Source organism: Anomalospiza imberbis, chromosome 8, assembly GCF_031753505.1.
Source record: "Anomalospiza imberbis isolate Cuckoo-Finch-1a 21T00152 chromosome 8, ASM3175350v1, whole genome shotgun sequence".
Taxonomy (NCBI): Eukaryota; Metazoa; Chordata; class Aves; order Passeriformes; family Viduidae; genus Anomalospiza; species Anomalospiza imberbis.
In genome coordinates this window covers 7,147,136-7,164,198 of record NC_089688.1, presented here as the reverse complement: position 1 = coordinate 7,164,198, position 17,063 = coordinate 7,147,136, and the positions used below count along the sequence as shown (strand labels likewise).

The 17,063-nt window shown below is 42.4% G+C and overlaps 1 protein-coding gene and 1 long non-coding RNA gene across 3 annotated transcripts in view; one reads left to right on the top strand and one right to left on the bottom strand.

The window, feature by feature from the left end:
* Positions 1-2,345: 2,345 nt before the first annotated feature.
* LOC137477865 (uncharacterized) lies at positions 2,346-5,876 on the bottom strand. Its single transcript, XR_011001234.1, has 2 exons — positions 5,800-5,876; positions 2,346-3,639 (listed from the first exon to the last, which is right to left on the bottom strand). It is a non-coding gene; the product is annotated as an uncharacterized lncRNA (long non-coding RNA).
* A 318-nt stretch (positions 5,877-6,194) lies between these two features.
* The window catches only part of PHYHIPL (phytanoyl-CoA 2-hydroxylase interacting protein like), a 127,757-nt gene continuing 116,888 nt past the window's right edge, over positions 6,195-17,063 (top strand). Inside the window, exon 1 of one of the 2 annotated variants that reach the window (XM_068197162.1) lies at positions 6,195-6,474. In XM_068197162.1, coding sequence (XP_068053263.1) covers positions 6,195-6,474 — 280 coding nt within the window. Of the gene's footprint in view, positions 6,475-12,643; positions 12,825-17,063 lie in introns of those variants that run through there. The other variant, XM_068197165.1, reaches the window with a different exon arrangement.

Sequence of the window (17,063 nt, the reverse complement as noted above, 5' to 3'; positions counted from 1 at the left end):
AGCTAGGAGGGTCTGAAGCAAGGTAGTTTCCTTTGAAGACCATTTATTTGGGCATATTGCTTCCAACAGCTTTAGTCAGAAGAGTGTAAAGCTGGTGTGGGACAGAGAAGGAGGTGATGGAGCATTAGAGCTTGTTGGCTGCTCTGCTTATGGTGCAAGCAGTGTTCCCAGCAGCTGGCATGGCACAGCATCAACAGGATTGCTCCCTGAACAAACTGGGCATGTCTCTCTGTGCTGCCAGTCAGTGGAACAAAACTGGTGATTTTCAGTCTGAACAAAAAGTTGCATTCTAAGAAATGTTGCCAATACACAAGAGAAAATAGATGGAGTCTCCAAGCTCTGTAAAGCTTAAAAGTGAGGTATCTCTCTTTACTGTTGAATCCCACTCCAATCTAACAGTTACTGGAGGAATCTTGTTTTTCCAAAGTCCTAGAAAACACAGTTACACCAGTTTTATGAGTACTGCTGTAAGCTGGTCAGTGCAGGTGTGATGGGCAGGGGTATTCAGAAGCTTGTGCTCATACTGTAAAGTAAGCCAAGGAGCATTTGATTCCAGGCAAGTCTGGACACTGTTGGAGCTACATTTTGTCCTTGAAGAACTAGCTTCCTTTCCATCACAGATTCATGAGCAGAAGGAAGGTTTGGTTTTGTCTGGAGTTGCTACAAAATTTTTGAGGGTGTGAGAAGACGCAAAAACTGGGGAACTTGTAGAAAAAGTTGCAATATGGATGGTTGGTGCCTGTGATGATGTTGACAGCTGCTTTGAAAATGGTGAGCTGTAAGGATGTTTAAGCAAGTGGGGGGAGTATTTTAGCATGGTTAAAGATAAAAGAGCTCTTCTTTTGAATTAGGTGTAGTTGTGAGTGAGGACTATCTTGTAATCTGAAAAACCCATAATAAACTTATACTTTGGTATAAAATTCCTTTTTTTTTTTTGGGTTAAGATAGCATCTGGAGCAGAAGTAACAAGAATCCAGAAATTACAAAAGGCTTTTTGTAGCTGATATATTTGTATTAAGGAAAATTTGAGTTTTATCTTTGTTTCTTGTGCTGCAGATGTACTTTTTTATAGTGTTTATAATTTTAATATTTTACATGCTTTCATGAGTTAGTAAAGCAGACTTTAAAAATTAAAATAGTAGAACAGCCATACTTGCCAATTTTGAATATTGACACAGCTATTAGGAGCAGTTAAAGGTTATAAAGGTATTTTTTTTCCTCTCACTTTGAAGAAAGTGTACTGTTAAAGAAACAGACTCAAACAGTGTAGAAAGTTTTTGCATTAGAGCATCATCTAGTGTCAAATTTCCCTGCTTTCTCAAGGAGTAAGATTTGGGGAATATTTTCTCTGAGAAATGCAGAATGATTCCAGATGTTGATGAAAATATGAAGAAAGATTAATAAAATTCCCCAGTTTGTGCCAAAACTGTGTTGCAACTTCATGGAAACTAACAGATAGAAAAAGCAAAACATAATATGAGAAAAAAAAAACTAAAAATATTCTATAATGAAGCAAAAATTTGTCACTTCTAACAATGGGTGATTAATGATTTAAGAAATAGTGTTGCTACTAATTTAATAACCCTAGGACCATAAACTGATATGGATGTTGCTACACTTCTTTGTTGTGATAAAAGTCATTGTTTATCACCCACAAAGGACAGAAGACTTGAAGTGGCCTGAAATGCACATGGCAATAACTTGTGGTCCCAAAACTAAAGCCATCCATGGGAACTGCAATCTCATGCTGTGTATATACAGTATTGAAGTGAAGAGGATGTATTTTTGAGACTGAGAACATAAGAAATCTTCTGGAGACAGTAAAGCTTGCTGTATGACACATATGAATATATTAAAGGAAAACAAAATGGACCCCAAGGATAATTTCCTTTTGCTTTCAAGTGATCCAAAGTTCAGATAAAACAAAATATTCACAATCCTTTCCTTTAGCAGGAGTTTTTCCACCATGCAGCTGAACAATGTTCTGGTTCCTCAAAAGTATGCTTCTGTTTTCATGCTGAAGCTCATGTCAGAGGGAAGTTGCTAATGCATGGTTCCAAAAAAAAACAAAAAACAAAACCCTTTCTCTGAAGTAGCTTGAATAAGCACTGGGTGCTTAGCACTGACAGATAGTACGAAGAGTGCTGATTCTTCCAACGCTACAAGATCTCTTTTTGTAGCCCAGCATCTAGAAATCAGTGGTGGAGTTAAATTGCTGGCAGATTTTAATCTTGCTTGGAAACTGGGTGAGAGACAACTAGGTAACTAATCCCTGTGGGGCAAGAGATGTTTTGGTGTGGCTAAATTAAAACTAGCTTTGTTTTAATGTGTTTCTCTTTGAACCAAATGGTGACAATAGCCAGCAAACTGGAATGCTGAAGGCATCTGTCATGTAGGAAGGCTCGTCCTGAGCATGCCTCCAGCACTGGTTATCTTCCATCTTCACTGAAATTAGTTGCAGATGCTCCACTGTTGAGTCTTTCTTTCTTTCCATTATACTTTTGGATTCCAAATGCTGTAAAGGGCAAACTTTTAAATTTTACATGCAGCTCGATGAGCTTTTTGCTTGCACAAGCATAACATTTTCTTCTTTTCCTAGGAGTGATTAGTGTGGACAGTATCCAGAACCACTAGAGTGGATGAGAGCTTTGAAAGATTTTTTTGAAGGGATTTAAGAGTCAAGAGTGGAGACTGGAAATAACACTTCTGGCACTGCTGCCTTTCCTGGCCGCTGGTGGTGTCTGCTCACCTCTCCTAGATCTTGGCTCTCCTGTGCTTGGCTCAAGTTTCTGCTCTCTTCTGATCAGCACTCAAGTTTCAAACAAGTATTTCTGGGAAGTTTTAGGCATTTTAACTTTTCAGGCAGACTAATGTTTGCTTTTTGTGTTGGACTTTAAAACTGTGGCAGTGAGGATACAGGTGCTAATGGTCATCTTTGGCCAGTGTGAGGAAATAAATTTGTAAGCACAGCATAAAGAGTACATTGTGGTTACAAGGCTGGAGTAAATGAGGGTATAACTTCTTCAAGTGGGCAGTTTTTTGTGAAGATTAAGTAAAGAAAATGTTGGTTTGCTTGGTTGATTTTTTTTTTTAATATTCATAGAAAGGATCATCCTTTTGTATGGTGTTCTTACCACAGCTTAAAAATGATTTTGCAAAAGTAACTCCACAGGGCCCTTGCCTTAACCAGTAATAAAAGCACAGTTATTCGTAGACAGAAGGACTCTTTAGGATCCATCCATTTTAACATTAATTTTTGGAGTACTAGAGCACATTTCTTCCTTGCTTCCCAGCTGCCTGTAATATTTCTCCTGAGGCCAATGCATCCATGTTCTTCAGCTGTATTTTATGTGTGGTTATTCTGTGCCCTGGCTCTGCTGCAGAGATGAGGTTATGAACCCCCCCCAAACAAAATTGCATCTGATCTAGTTCCTACTGCATCTTCTTGTTGTGTAAACACATCAGGAATTAGGAAAGCATTTCTGGAGTGAACAGATGTGTTGGTCTGCTGGAAGCTTTGAAACCCTGCATTTTCAAGTCCTCAATCTTTATGATGAATTTGTAAGCTTCAAGATGTTTTACATCTGGTTCTGTTTGTCAAATTCCTTTAAAGTGCTCAATTTTTTGTGATTATACCATCTGTGATAAAATGGGCATTAAATCAAATACTACATAAAGATGCCTTATCTGTTCAAAGCGATACTAGAAATGGAATATTTTGTATTTTGTATGTTTGGTCTATTTTGGGTTTAAGTGAAATTTTATAGACGTTTCAGAATTTGTGTTTATACATAAAACCCCAAATTGTTATGACAAAGAATCATAGAGACTCTGTTCTTCCTACCTCCCTTCCTGAAAGCAGATAAGTCAGGGTTTCATTTTAAAGCTTTTTTTATCTAATTGAGACTTTTCAAGCTCACAAAATTTGGCAGAAAACAAATCAAGTTTTTTATGGTTCCTGAAGGCAAATCACTTTCTGCTAAATACTCCAGTGTGTCTTCATGTGCTATTCAACGTGGGAGGTGCGCAGAAATATCAAAAAGATGTTGAAAGCTTTCTTGCTTGACCTCTTAACTCTTCACCAGGTCGACTCTTCCTTTGGCTTGAATCTGGTGAAATTGTTGTGTGTTTAAGCACAGAAAAGAAATCCATGGTAGAGCAATACTTCTTTCCTCAGTGCATGCTGTGACCTTGCCTGCCTTTTTTGGAAACAAGTTTTCCAGGCTTCTAGACCTGAGAGTATGCAGTATGAAATGTCCTGTCGCTACATGTTCACCTGCTCAGAAATGAGAGGCTTTGCACTCTGTGGTGAATGGGCTTTTAATTTGTGTACCCAAGGGAACCAATTATTTCATGTGTTTCATGCTCAAGCATGGAAGGGCAGCACACCAAAACAGTATAAATGTTCAGATCTTCCTTTTGCCATAAAAGCTGTCTTTTGTTATGCTGCTTTGGTGCAAGTAGAGTTCTTTCATTCCTGGTAAATAAAGAGGACTGCCCCAAATTTGTCAAAACAAATGTTATGGTTTATTTCCTGGCAGCTACCCAAGTGTCCATAAAACTAGTTTTACTCCATGGAGACCCATAACTGAACCAATAGTGGCATATGCTTTCTTAATGGTTTATTTTCCTTTTTGCAGCATTCACAACTCTCATTATGTAACAATTCTAATGAAGAATTGAACCAGCATGATTTCTTATTATTTGGAAGTGTAATATTGCTCTGTTATAAAGTGAGGAGCTGGATGGTCAAAGGTTGGCGTGAACATCTATTAGAAAAACTGTGGATGACAGTCTCCATATTTGACTTTGGGAAGAGCTGCTGCAACAGGTCTTTAAGAAAGAGAAAACATTGCAAACCTTTGCTTTGCCATTGCTTATTAATTGGAGTGGTAATGCATAATGGTTAGGGGAGGAAACTGGCTGTGTGGTGCACCTTTAAAGAAATATCACCAAATCACTGCTCTGAAGAGGGAGGTAATGTTTTATTAATGTTCTTAATATCTCTTCATTAACTATTAAGCCTATATTATATAAATGTGGGTTCATTCACCTACTGAGAATGTGTTTGAAAATTTTCAATTAGGGATGACAACAAAAATCCCCACTTTTCATTTTCAGTGATAGGCCACTTTCTGTGGGGTTTGGAATGGACAGCTTCTCTTCTAGGCAAAAAGTCTAAGTGCAGATAAAGTCAGAATCTGTTTCAATCCACTTCTGAATATTTGTCATATAAATTACATGACATCATACCTTGGATTTCCCCAAGGAGATCCTTAGGCTGTAGTCAAGTCATGCTTTGATTTCTGTCCCTGTGGGTTGGCTAGATGGGGTTTCACTCCTCTTACTGGAGGTTTTTGGATCACTAAGCCTATTCTCCACCTTTTCCATGGTCTGGTTGGCTGGTTTACCTTCCCTCTCACTATCCCCTTTTGCAGGGCTTCCAGGTAATCCACCGCTGTCCCAGCCCCAAGCTGGGTGTCTCACAGGACAGGGTTTGTGGCTGGGATTTGGGTGTCCCACGGGACGCTGCTGGCTACAGGGTTTGTTGCTGGGATTTGGGTGTCTCAGGGGACACTGCTCACAGAGGGTTTGTTGCTGTGGTTGGTACGATGTGGCCAAACTGTGACAGGCCAGCTCTGCCCAAAAGTCAGGTGCCTTCCTCAGCAGGGCTGTGCCACAGTGGGTGACAGCTGGTGGGTGGCGATAAGGATGGGGGCCTCCCTCGCTCTGTACCGTCACAGGAGAAATGGATTCCACCTGGGGAATATTGACTTCATTTCTTGACAATTAAAATACCTTTGGGTGGTGAGGAGCAAAGGGAAATGAACCCTGTTGCCACCTGTTTCTTCGCCCTCAGCCTCCCTGTGCCCCCCACTCCTGGTGCCCAGCAGCGTTTTCCCGCCTCAGCCCCTGGCAGCCGGAACCGGCCAGAACCAGCCAGAACCGGCCGTGACCCACCTGAGGCAGCCCCGCGCTCCCCTCACGCCGACCCTCGGCCCCACTGCTGCCCCAGGGACCTGCTGCTGCCCCAGATCCCGCCTTGGCCTGTCCGAGGCGCGTTCGGAAGCGGCCCTGGGCAGCTCGGACACGGGAGACACTGCCAGGGGCCGCCTTCAGCACAGAGAGAGGACACCTGGGGCTGCCGCCCCCCTCACACCTCAGGCCAGGGAGCTGAGCGCACGCAGGTGAGGATGTCCCAGCTGCCATTTGGGAGTCGAGGTGCACCTGGAAGGCTCCTGGGCAGATACCCAGGTTGGGGTCATTTCAGTGATGAGTTGTCCCCACCCCCTGCTTTCCCTGGGCAGGATGGGGTTCTTCAGCAATGTGGTTTGGGGTTGTGGACAGTGTGGGGAGCAGCTGCCTCCACTGCCGCAAGCTGCTGCCTGAGTCACCTGGAGAAGGAGAGTGTTGGCCCTGGTGAGCAGAGCAGAGCAAAGCAGGAGGAGCAGTGCACTCGGAGCACCCACAAAGGTAAGTCCACTCTTAAAATTGTGCAGAAGAAACCGGCAGATTATGAACCTGTGTGTATCAGGCATCGTGGTCCCTCTGAGCTGTCTGTTGTATCATGATGAGGTGTTTCATAGCAGGGGTTTGGGTCTGCTGTTCCTCAGCAATATGTTGTCTCTGTGCTGGGTCATCCTGAAAGCCTTTAGCAGTGTGTGACCACAAAGGGACTGTAGAGGATATTTAAAGTCACCAAGTACTTGATTTTCCTTGCTTTAAAATGCTTCTTTGTAGCCAGGTGTATTCTGAATTGCATATCTGGCCTCTTCCAAGGCTTGACTTGTTTGTGTGAGTGCAAATTCACTAAATCCAAGAGCACCCTGAGGAGGGTCCCCTGCACTGCTGCATGCTCAGTCTCCAGCTCTGGGTGCTGCCTGGGCAGAGGCAGGGTGTGTTTGTGTAGGGTATTCTGTGCTTTGAAATTACATTCCAGTGCAATAACTTGTGCGATGAATTTAGGGCTTGGCTTTGGGAGAGAATTGTGTGCTGTTCACACAGGTCAAAAGTCATCCAAATCATAGTGTAAAAGAATGTTTTTGTAAGAAGTAGGTTATTGAATATATTTAGTTATTTGGTAGCTGTATAAGTCTGACCTTACATCTTTATTCCTTAATCTGTGCTGATTTGTTATGTTCACTTGAATACAAAAAATAATTAAGAAGTTCATGATTTAAATTGACACCACTTTAAAACGTCTGATAAAGGAATTACTTTCTGTTTAGTCAGCGATATTTTTGTGAGGCATGGGAGCAAGGGCAATAGCAGATGGCAGAAATTTCCAGCAACGCGCAGTGTGAGATGCACACCGAGCTTTCCCAGCTCCCCTGCCGCGGCAGCAGATGGAGGGATTGGCAAGGCGGCAGGACGCTGCTGTCGCTGCTGCTGCGGGAGCCGGGCTCCGCCGGGTGAGCCGGGCTGGCCGAGCTGAGCGCGCCGGGGCAGCCGGGGCTCAGGGAAAGGTGACACATGCCAAGAGAGGGCATGCCAGAAGAGCCGCAAATATGTAGCCAAACTCGTAATGATGCTTTGAGGTTTTCCTCTCTCTAGACCTTTTATGGCTTTTTCCAAGGCGAGAGATCGGAATTGTGGCTTTCCCCCAGCCTGTGCTTGAGTACAAACGCTCACACAGAGGTGGCATTTCTGCACTTTGTAAACCTCTGCAAAACATTCACAATCTTTACAGCCTGTGTTTTCTGAGACAAAACGAACTTAAATATAGGAGAGCTCATCATTCAGTTAACTGCTGTCACCTGCACTTGCCATCAAGTGTTTAAAATAATGCCTAATTATGCTAGAAAAGGGACACACTTTGTTCTGTTACAACTTTGATTTTTCAGAACTGGCAGAAGATTTTATGGGAGCTTATAGGTTTGTTGTTATTTTACACCATGCATTGTGTTTTCTTGCAACCTATTTTCATTCAACCCATCCAAAATGATAAGATTTTACTGCTCTTTTTAAGTGATCTCTGTAGAACTGATACGTGAAATCGCCATTCCAATGGACAAATTAAGATGTGCAAATCTTTGCTCTTTAGGTTTGTGTTGATGAGGTTGTTTGTTTTAGGGACTTCACATTTGCTCGGTATGGTGCAGTGAGAAGTGCACATCCACTGTGCTGTTGAACTGGTCTGTGGGAGGTTAAAAAGCTCCCGGAGTCAAAGAGGAGTGCAAGGAGAGTTGCAGCTCGTATTTAGGTCAGAAGCAATAAAAGAAACCTCCCTGAATGCTACTGATCAATCATTAAAGTGAACGATTTTTTTTCTTCCTTTGCATGTAAAGCTACAGTATGTTAAAATTGCGCTTGGTGGGTTAGTACAACACACTTAGATCTAACTGAAGCTTTGTCTGAGGACAGTGACCTGTGGGTTGTATTTTTGAATCTGTCACTGATCTTTCAGGTAGCCAGGGGCACTGTCTGGGCTCGTCAGGAGTCATGAAGCAGCTGCATTTTATGAGAGTCTGGAAACCTGCCGGTAACAGCCTCACAAACATCCTTTGGCCAAATTGATAAACTTCATTAGGTCAATATAACTACACATACTGAAGAATTTTAAATGTACTTTTACAAGACTACATAAAAACATCACATGCCTACAGGCTCCACAACCATTAAAGACTGGGGAAAATCATCTAGTGCTTATTAAACTTTCTTTCATCTTCTGAATTAGGTAGCTGAAGTAGGTCAGTCTTGTTGAGTATTACTCTCTTACTTTTTAACCAAAGAGAAGTTAAACATTTTCACAGTTTAGAAATTTCTATACTGAATAACTCTGCATTTTATATGGCTTGTGAAATTTCAGTAACAGCTGCTTCATTTTTTGTGTTTGAGCACGATTTCTGGAACTTTGAGAGGGCTGATAAAGGCTTGAGGTTAGGGAGCCAATGACTAACATTTTATTTCTGTGAATGTTGTGTTGTGTTCTAAATAACTTTAGCTCTAGTCACAGGGATAAATCACAGGGAGTTGTTGGTGAGTATATTTGTCCCTGCTCTTCTCAGTGGTGAATATTGAATCGAATGTCGTACGGGAGATAGGAGATTGCGTGCATCTCCTGTTGTTTGTACAAAAGCTTAAGGTAGATTAAGTGTTGTGATAAAAGCTGATTGCCAGAGTTAATGAAAGTGTGTGAGGGCTTTGTTTTTGTTATATCTTAAACCACTGAAAGGTATTGTTTGCATGCATGTCAGATTTTAACACAGGTTGCTACAATGTGCTACTTTTAGACCTGCTTTAAAATAAAAGATTAGCAGACCATTCGTCTTTAGAAGACCTGAATTTGCAAAGAGGAAGATCTTCCTGACAATACATGACAAAAGTATTTGTGCTCCCAAGCAGTTCAAAGAGGAGAGATGAAACTTTTATAAATGAAGTGTACTGCACAAATATGCACTATTTTATATAAATTATTTTTATTTTTGGTATATAGAGCTTTATATACCAAAAAAAAAAAAAAAAAACCCAAAAAAAACAACATTGTAAAGCCCTTCCTGGTGGAAGCAGGCAGTGGCATACCTGGGAACAGCTGCACTGGGGTAGGTCAAGGTCCAGGACTGTGCTGCCAAGAGCCATGAATATCCCCTAGGATTTCCTCTTGGCTCCAGCAGATTACTCAGACGCTTCCACACAACAGGATCAGCTTTCATTTTGATAGTTATGTCAAGAACATGGCAAAAAGATCCGCCATTTGATTTTCTAAATGTCTTTTTTTATTCTGAGTGCATGTGAGGTGAACACAGTGTGGGTGTCTGCCTGGGGCAGTCCAATGACCCTTTTTTGGTTGTCCATCTCTCTCTGCCTCTTTTACAGGCAGGGGCAAATTGCCATTGCTGCTGCAACAGTAATGTAGCTTCTTCCAGCTCTTGGCTTAGTGGGGCTTGGGGTCTATGGTCTGGGGGCTTTTTTCTTTTTATGTTGAAAAAAGTTAACCCCATTTGTTGTTCTCCCCTAGTATTGCCTGAGTAAAATACATGGGTGAATATGGTATGTGGGGAAGCAATGTTATCAATATTTATCTGTGTTGCCCACACAGTAAAAAATAGGTGAAACAAATGCTTCAGTGGCTCAGACCATGCTCCTTCCTTGATGGTACAACATTCTATTCTTGAGTGATGCTCTCGTGGTACAATGTTGGGAAAATGATGGGTTTTTCTTTTCTTTTTTTTTTTTTAAATAAGAAAAGTGTTGGAACAGTAGAAGTTTCCTTTAAAGTTCTCAAAGAAATCTCCAGAGCTTCCCCTTTCCAACAAATGCTGCCCTTGATTTACTGTTGACCCTGTGGGATGAAGTCATCAGGAGAAAGTTCTTGTTTTCTTGTATCTTTTTTCCTATACAGCCTTGTTGCTTTATTAAATTCACCAGAGTAGACATGTGTTTTAAGTCTGATGACTTGTATTATGTTAGGAAATCCTCCCACAGCACAGACCTTTCTAAACATTGTTTGTTGACTTATGGGAACAAGATCGTTCCTGTTGCTGGGGCTGACATTTGTGTGTGGCAGCCACATGCTCTGGGAGACAGGGACAGCTTGGTCCCTTTCCTGTTTGCAGAGTGAAAAGAGCAACAACAAAAAAAATAACAATGCTGTCGTCTGAGAGGGGTTTTTCTGTGTTCAGATGCATGGCAAGGCAGCTCTGAAGAGGCAGCACTTCTATTAAAAAGAGGTGTTTGCAGCTGGGAGGCTCCTGAGAGCCTTGCACACAAGCGTTTGGGGGTGGGCAGCATGTCTGTATCCATCAGCCTGCCTGAAAGAATAGGGGCAGGAGCATCTGACTGAAAATCAAACAGGCACCCACTTCCTCTCATCCTAATCCACATCCACGAAAAAGGAGGGGAAAACTCAGGCAGGGGGGTGAGGGGAGTATTTGGCGTCTCCCAAGGAATGCAATAATCCCAAATGTGGTGTGAGAGCACTTCATGATCGCACACTGGCACTCGCTCCCAGCGGTTGCTGCCAGTTTCCCTCCCACGTGTGCTCAGTCTCGGAGGTAATGTGAGTCTGGATGCTGGACAGTTAATCAACTGCAGGAAAATTAACGTTTTGGAGACCGTTCTCCTGTTGTGAGGTGCTTGGTGTTTAATAAAACACAGCATGCTGCCACGTATTGCATACTTGCAGGACCCTGCTGGCTGCCTGCTCTGCTGGCTTTTGGTTTTGGCTGGGGTTTAGCATTTCTCCGTGTTGAATTTCTCCTGTTGCCATTGCTGAGGGGAGGATGGGCTACGCTGGTGAAGGCAGCTGAAGTCTGGCCCTGCCTGCTCTGGATTTTCTCCAGAGCTGCAAACCCTCAATGGAGGAGCATCCCATTGTCCCTTGGTACCTGGGAGCAACTGGAAGAAAGGCTGGCCATGTGGAGGCCTCATGAGGCTGTTGTGGGCAGAAGATGCTGGAGAGGTTACCCCATCAGCTGAGGGTGCTGATGTGATGAAACAGGTGATGTGGTGATGAAACAGGTGTTTCTTCTTATGCTGTCTGTGCAAATGGGAGGTCCTGAAAGTTTTGCTAACAATGGCTACAAGCTTGCAGGTGTGGAGGCAACATGCCTCCCTGTGGCAGACTCCATCCTTGAGGACAAGGATTCCAGCATAGGGAGGGTTCCCAAAAAGGGCCTGACCTCAGTGGCAGGGTCATTCCCATGAGGGCAGAGCTGTGGACAAACCAGGCCAGCTGTGGAGAAGAGAGTAAAGGAGCCCTGCATGTCAATTTAGCATCCGACAGCAGTCAGGACCCTGGCAACCTGGATAAAAGCCAACCCATCCCGAAAAAACCTTGGAGTTGTTCTTTTGCTATGATTAAATACATTAAAAAGTTCTCAGAAAAATAACTCCATTAAGATTCACATGCAGTGTTTTGCCCTTTGCTGCCTAGATTTTGTGTAACAGTAGTGGTGTCTCCTTCCAGCAAGGGTGATTTAGGGAGTGGTGTGTAAGTGATGCATGTAAATTCCACATCAGCAGTTATTGGCCTTTGGATGTTGTTGCCCAACGTGGCCCAATACAGGGACCCTGTGCTCTGGCCCAGCTCACGTGTTTTGCTCTGGAAAGGCTCATCTTTCTCTGTCCCACTGGCCAGTACATGTGTACAGCTGTTGTGCATATTTCCCTTGAGCTTTAGCTTTGGTTCACTTTTATAATTTAAGTAACTGTATGGAAAATGATAGAGTGTAGAATGTGTGTCCTGTGATACAGTATTGAAAAGAGACTCCAAGTGATACACCCTGACTCTTATGGAGGATTTTTCATGTTGGCTTTGCTCAGATAGAAATATCAATTACTTTACCTTTTTCCAAGTCATTTAAATGCTCTTGTCTTTCAGCCCCATGTCATTTGAAAAATGTACCAGTAATCTTGTTTGCTCATTTACAGCTTCTTACAGGGCTTGGCAGCTCTGCCAGCCTTCTCTGACTCAGGCTCTGATCTCTGTCTTGGTAAAACACCCACAAGCTTGGCACTGGAAATATGTAATGGACTGAAATTGCTCTTGTGAAAGGGTTTTGTTTTGTTTTTGTTGTGGTTTGGTTGGGTTTTTTTAATGTGGAATGATTTTAGGAACATAAGGAGAAAACATTCACGTAGCATATAAAATCACTGACCTTCACCTTCAGAAGGGTTCTTTCTGTGCACTCTGGGGAACAACTGGAGAAGATCCTGCCAGCCCAAAGAGCTGGTTGATGTTGAGCAGCTGGGACAGTGCGGGCAGTGTGTTGTGCTCTGGGGTTATGCTCACAGACCAGAAAAGGAAGCCATAGTTTGGGAAACAGCAGACACATGTGGCTGGAAGAGGAATGCAACATTAGGTTGGTCCAGAAAAAACTGAGGTAAGGATTTAGAGGGGTAATTTTGCAAAAGGAAATCACCCTCCTCCCACCCATCACACACAGACAGGCAGAGGCAGCAAAGGGTGGCCAGACAGACAAAGAGGATGGGGAGATGTTTTGAACTAACACAGCAACAGCATTGTCTGGAGAGCAGCAGAGACTTTGTTACTGTTTCAAAATAAACAGACGACTTTGGACACAGGAGAAAAAAACAGCAGCTCCTCAAGAGCACATGGAGCCCTGCTGTCAGCAGAGCTGCACTCTCCCACCACAGCAAGAGCAAAGTCTTACCCCATTTTCAATGAGAACTGTGAGGGGTAACTCTGGTTTCTGGCATTGGTTTGCTGGCTAGGCAAGAGAGGAGCCTCTTGAGTGTGAGCTACTGCCCATCTGGGTTTCTTCAGCCCCTGGGAGCAACTTGCCTTTCCAGACAAAAGCATCATGATGCTTTTGCGGATGGACAGCACATAACCTCTTGCTCCTGCACTCTAGAAGAAAAAACACTATGAAGTCTGTATGGTTATTTCTACCTCAAAGGAACAAATGAAAAATATGAGTGGGAAAAATTTTAACCTTTTCTCACCAATTAAACTGGTCCCAGTATGGATCTGCTCTTGTTAGGGAGCCAATTCAATTTCAACTCTAATGCTTTGTTTTATTAGAGTTTATTTTATCTTAATATTTGTCTTAGGTGCCTCTCTAAAGTGTTGTCAGTAAATCAGATGATTTTGCAGCCAGCTGAGAGATACTGGATCTTGAGAGTGATCCTATAAGTTCAGCAGGGCTGCTCCTGCCTTGGTAAAATGCTCTGTCATGCTATTCCTTACCAGTGCTGGTCTGTGACAGCTTTCCTGGTGTTGGGTGCTGATATTTGCTGATGTTTGGCCTTTTTCAAAGCAGGGCTTCTTTCTGAGTCCACCTGTAGTTTTGCTTAGTGCAAAAATGTAAATTTTGCACTGTGGCTCCCTTGTGCTTGCACTCTTCTCTCTGCCTCTGTTCTTCAGCAGACCAGGACTGGCCAGGGTCTTTTAGACTATTGATTTTTTTTGTTTTGTTTTTAAATTATTTTTCCATCACAAGGCTGCGGGCTCAGCATTGCTTGGTATTGATTTCTGACAGCATAACAAAGGGTGTGGAGGTGTTATGTTTGCAGGGCCAGCCCAGCCCCAGGGGACAGCTGGGCCCCTGCCCTGCAGAGCTGCTCATCTGTGTCCCCCTCCTGCCAGAAGGGAAAAGACAGTGGGAGAGGACTGATGTGAGAGGGGAAAGGCAGCACCCATTGAGGAGCTGATAAAAACATGCCCTTGAATTTGTCAGTTGGGCTCTCTTGACCTCTAGCTGCAGAAACCTGGAGTTTCCAGAATCTGAGAAAACCTTTACCATTTCTCAGTTTGCTCCAAAAAAACAAGCTCCTGCCTCAGTACTCAATAGTGGCTGCATTTGTGTGGCACCTAAATAAAGAGAAAGCAGAAGTGAGTGGTACATCATAAAACAGGTTGTTTTCAAAGAACCTGACCCCACTCTCTAGAGTTTGCAAAGGTCTGTTCTCCTTTGATCATTTTATCCTATCTATCCAAAACTGCAGTTGCACTTCCAATATTTGTCTGCCTGAATAATTTCTAATGGGGCCAGGACCCTTGCAGCTAGGACTCGTGCTCAAGCTACAGTGCTGTGTGATTCTACTGTCCACATTTGTGTTGGAGATTATCACAGCTTGACAAAGCATTTGATCTACATCTGGACATGACATTTAATATTTCAGTGCTGTTTTTGCAGCCTATTGACATACATAGAGCACAACATCGATGTGGGATTTTAACTGACTCAGAGTGGAGAAAATCTGAGAGCTCAGTCCTCTGAGCTCTCTGAAATGTTCTCAAATCCAGTTGCATCCTTGGGCTGTAAATGTAAGTTATGGTTCACTGACAGTGCAGCAGCAAGGACCAAAACCTGCAGGCTATTTCACTTAGAGCAAGTGACAGAGGTGCAGGCAAGAGCTTGCCAATGGCTTCTGTGTTCCAAGTAAAGAACATCAAAAAAAAATACTTTCCCTGCTGTTTTTTGTTCCTCCTTTCCTTATGCCCTCCCCGTGTGCCTTCCAAGCTGATATGTTGCAGAGGTTTGGTTACAGGACGTGGGTGTTTTGTTAAGGCACAGAGGCTGCCAGGGACCACATGGCTGTGGTTCACCTGGGAGAGGGGCAAATCCTCCAGAGCTCTTTAAATCCTGTGGTGCAACAGATCTCCTACCAGCATTTACAGGTTGAAGGAAGATTAAAATCTGGGACCAATTCAAGCATTTATTCAAGTCCTCTGAGCAAAAGTTAAATATGTTCTTAAATCCCTATTGCAACAATTCAGGGTGCCCATATAATAAAAGGCAAATTACCAGGTTCCAGGGAACCTCCATGTGTATGAAAAGACCTCCATCTCATATATTTTTAATACATCTCATATGACCCTTATACCACTCTTTTCCTCACCTTCCTGATGGCCTCCTGACAAGGTGAAGTAACCTGAAAATAGATGAGATAAAGTGTGCAACTAATCAATATAAGGATAGTTTGGGGTTTTTTCTTTGTAAAGCAGGAAATTAAAAGAAAAAAAAACCTGTTCTCAGTTCTTCTGCTTAGGTGTGAAATTTGCCAGACAGCTTTCAAGACATGTAGACACTTAATTCCCAGGAAGAAGTGGGATTTGTCTCCATAGTAATGAACTCAATTTTTTTAGATGATGTTGGTGATAAAAGATAAGAGGGTTTTCTCATTCAGGCCTGGATTTCCACTGCTTTATCATCCTTATCATAAAGAGGCAACAGAATAAAATTTAATGTAATATGTCAGTGCATTTAATAAGCAAACAAATATTTTATATTTAAAAAACTAATCCCAAAACTGAAAATAAACCACCCTCAGTAAATCCAAGAATTTAGGCTTGAGGTTTTTTCTTCCCTTCATCTCAGTTTGATCTTCCTGATGTTCATTCCCAAAACAGTTTGGTCAGTACATGTTTGGAGAATGACAACTTGACTAAACCATTGGTCTGAAATTTCAGCAATTGAGTATTTTACTGCAATTTACAAAATAATTCTGTGCTAACAGACATTGCAGAAATGTGAGTGGTGGTTTGTGGTTTTTATCTTTTTTAATGGACACTTTTCAAACAGGCATGCATGCAAACTTATATTGTTTTGAAACTTAAATGAAACAAGACATGGGAATTTGGGTACATAGAACCTTTTCTCTGCTTAAAATCTGTATCAAGTGTCACTTCAGGAGCTGGGCATGGACTAGGCAGATTTTTTCCTGAGGAGCAGTATCATCAAGATATTTGTGTTTGCCTTTCAATCTGAGCCCCTTAAAGAGCTGCTTGATTAATTGTGACTTCTTGTTCCTTGCATAACCATTTTAAAGATTGGAGGGCCTGTAAAGGTACACAAAGTTCTGATGGATTTCTCTCATCTATAGAATAAGGATATGAGGGACTTAAATCCAGTTACACATACCTCAGTGGTGACTTTTTTGGAGCTACATTTGCTGCAGGTGCATTTGCTGAGCTTTCCACCTTAGCCCTGAGCAGCAGCAGCAGCTCCTGAGCAGACAGGAATTTACTAGCAACTAAATTTACTTGCTTACAAAGCAAATATGCTTTGGAGCCCCTGCATCCAATGTGGTAGCACTGTAACTGTGTCACTGGACGTGAGCTGTGGTCCAGGACCGAGTGCAGACCCATTGCTGAGAACAAGTGTAGTGGTGTTTGTGAAGTCTCAGAGCAAATCTGAAGCCTGAGATCTTTTTAACTTGAGATTTTTCTGAATTGTGCACTGCAGTAATGTGTTAATTTCACAGCTTCTGTAAACATTCACTATTAACAATGAAAACATGTTGGTCTTTGAGGGATACTTGATGCACTAGCAGAAACTATGTCAAGGATGGAACAAATTCCTATGTTATCAGCCAGGCCATTTTATTGTCATTCATAATAGAGCTTAGAGTGCAAAACACTGGGTTTCATCAGGGCTTTGGTATTAACCTCTTTAGTGCATTTTGCTTCCCTTGAAATACTCTGAATAATTAAAATTATATGTCTTGCAAAAATGAAAAAGAAAAACAACTACACAAAAAACCTGTGTGAATATTGTGCAAACATTTTCATGCTCAAAAAATTATTTCTGATCTATTTGGTTTTTAGCCAGTTTCCCCCATATGTTGGACCTGGTGCCACATTCCTGCATGCACTA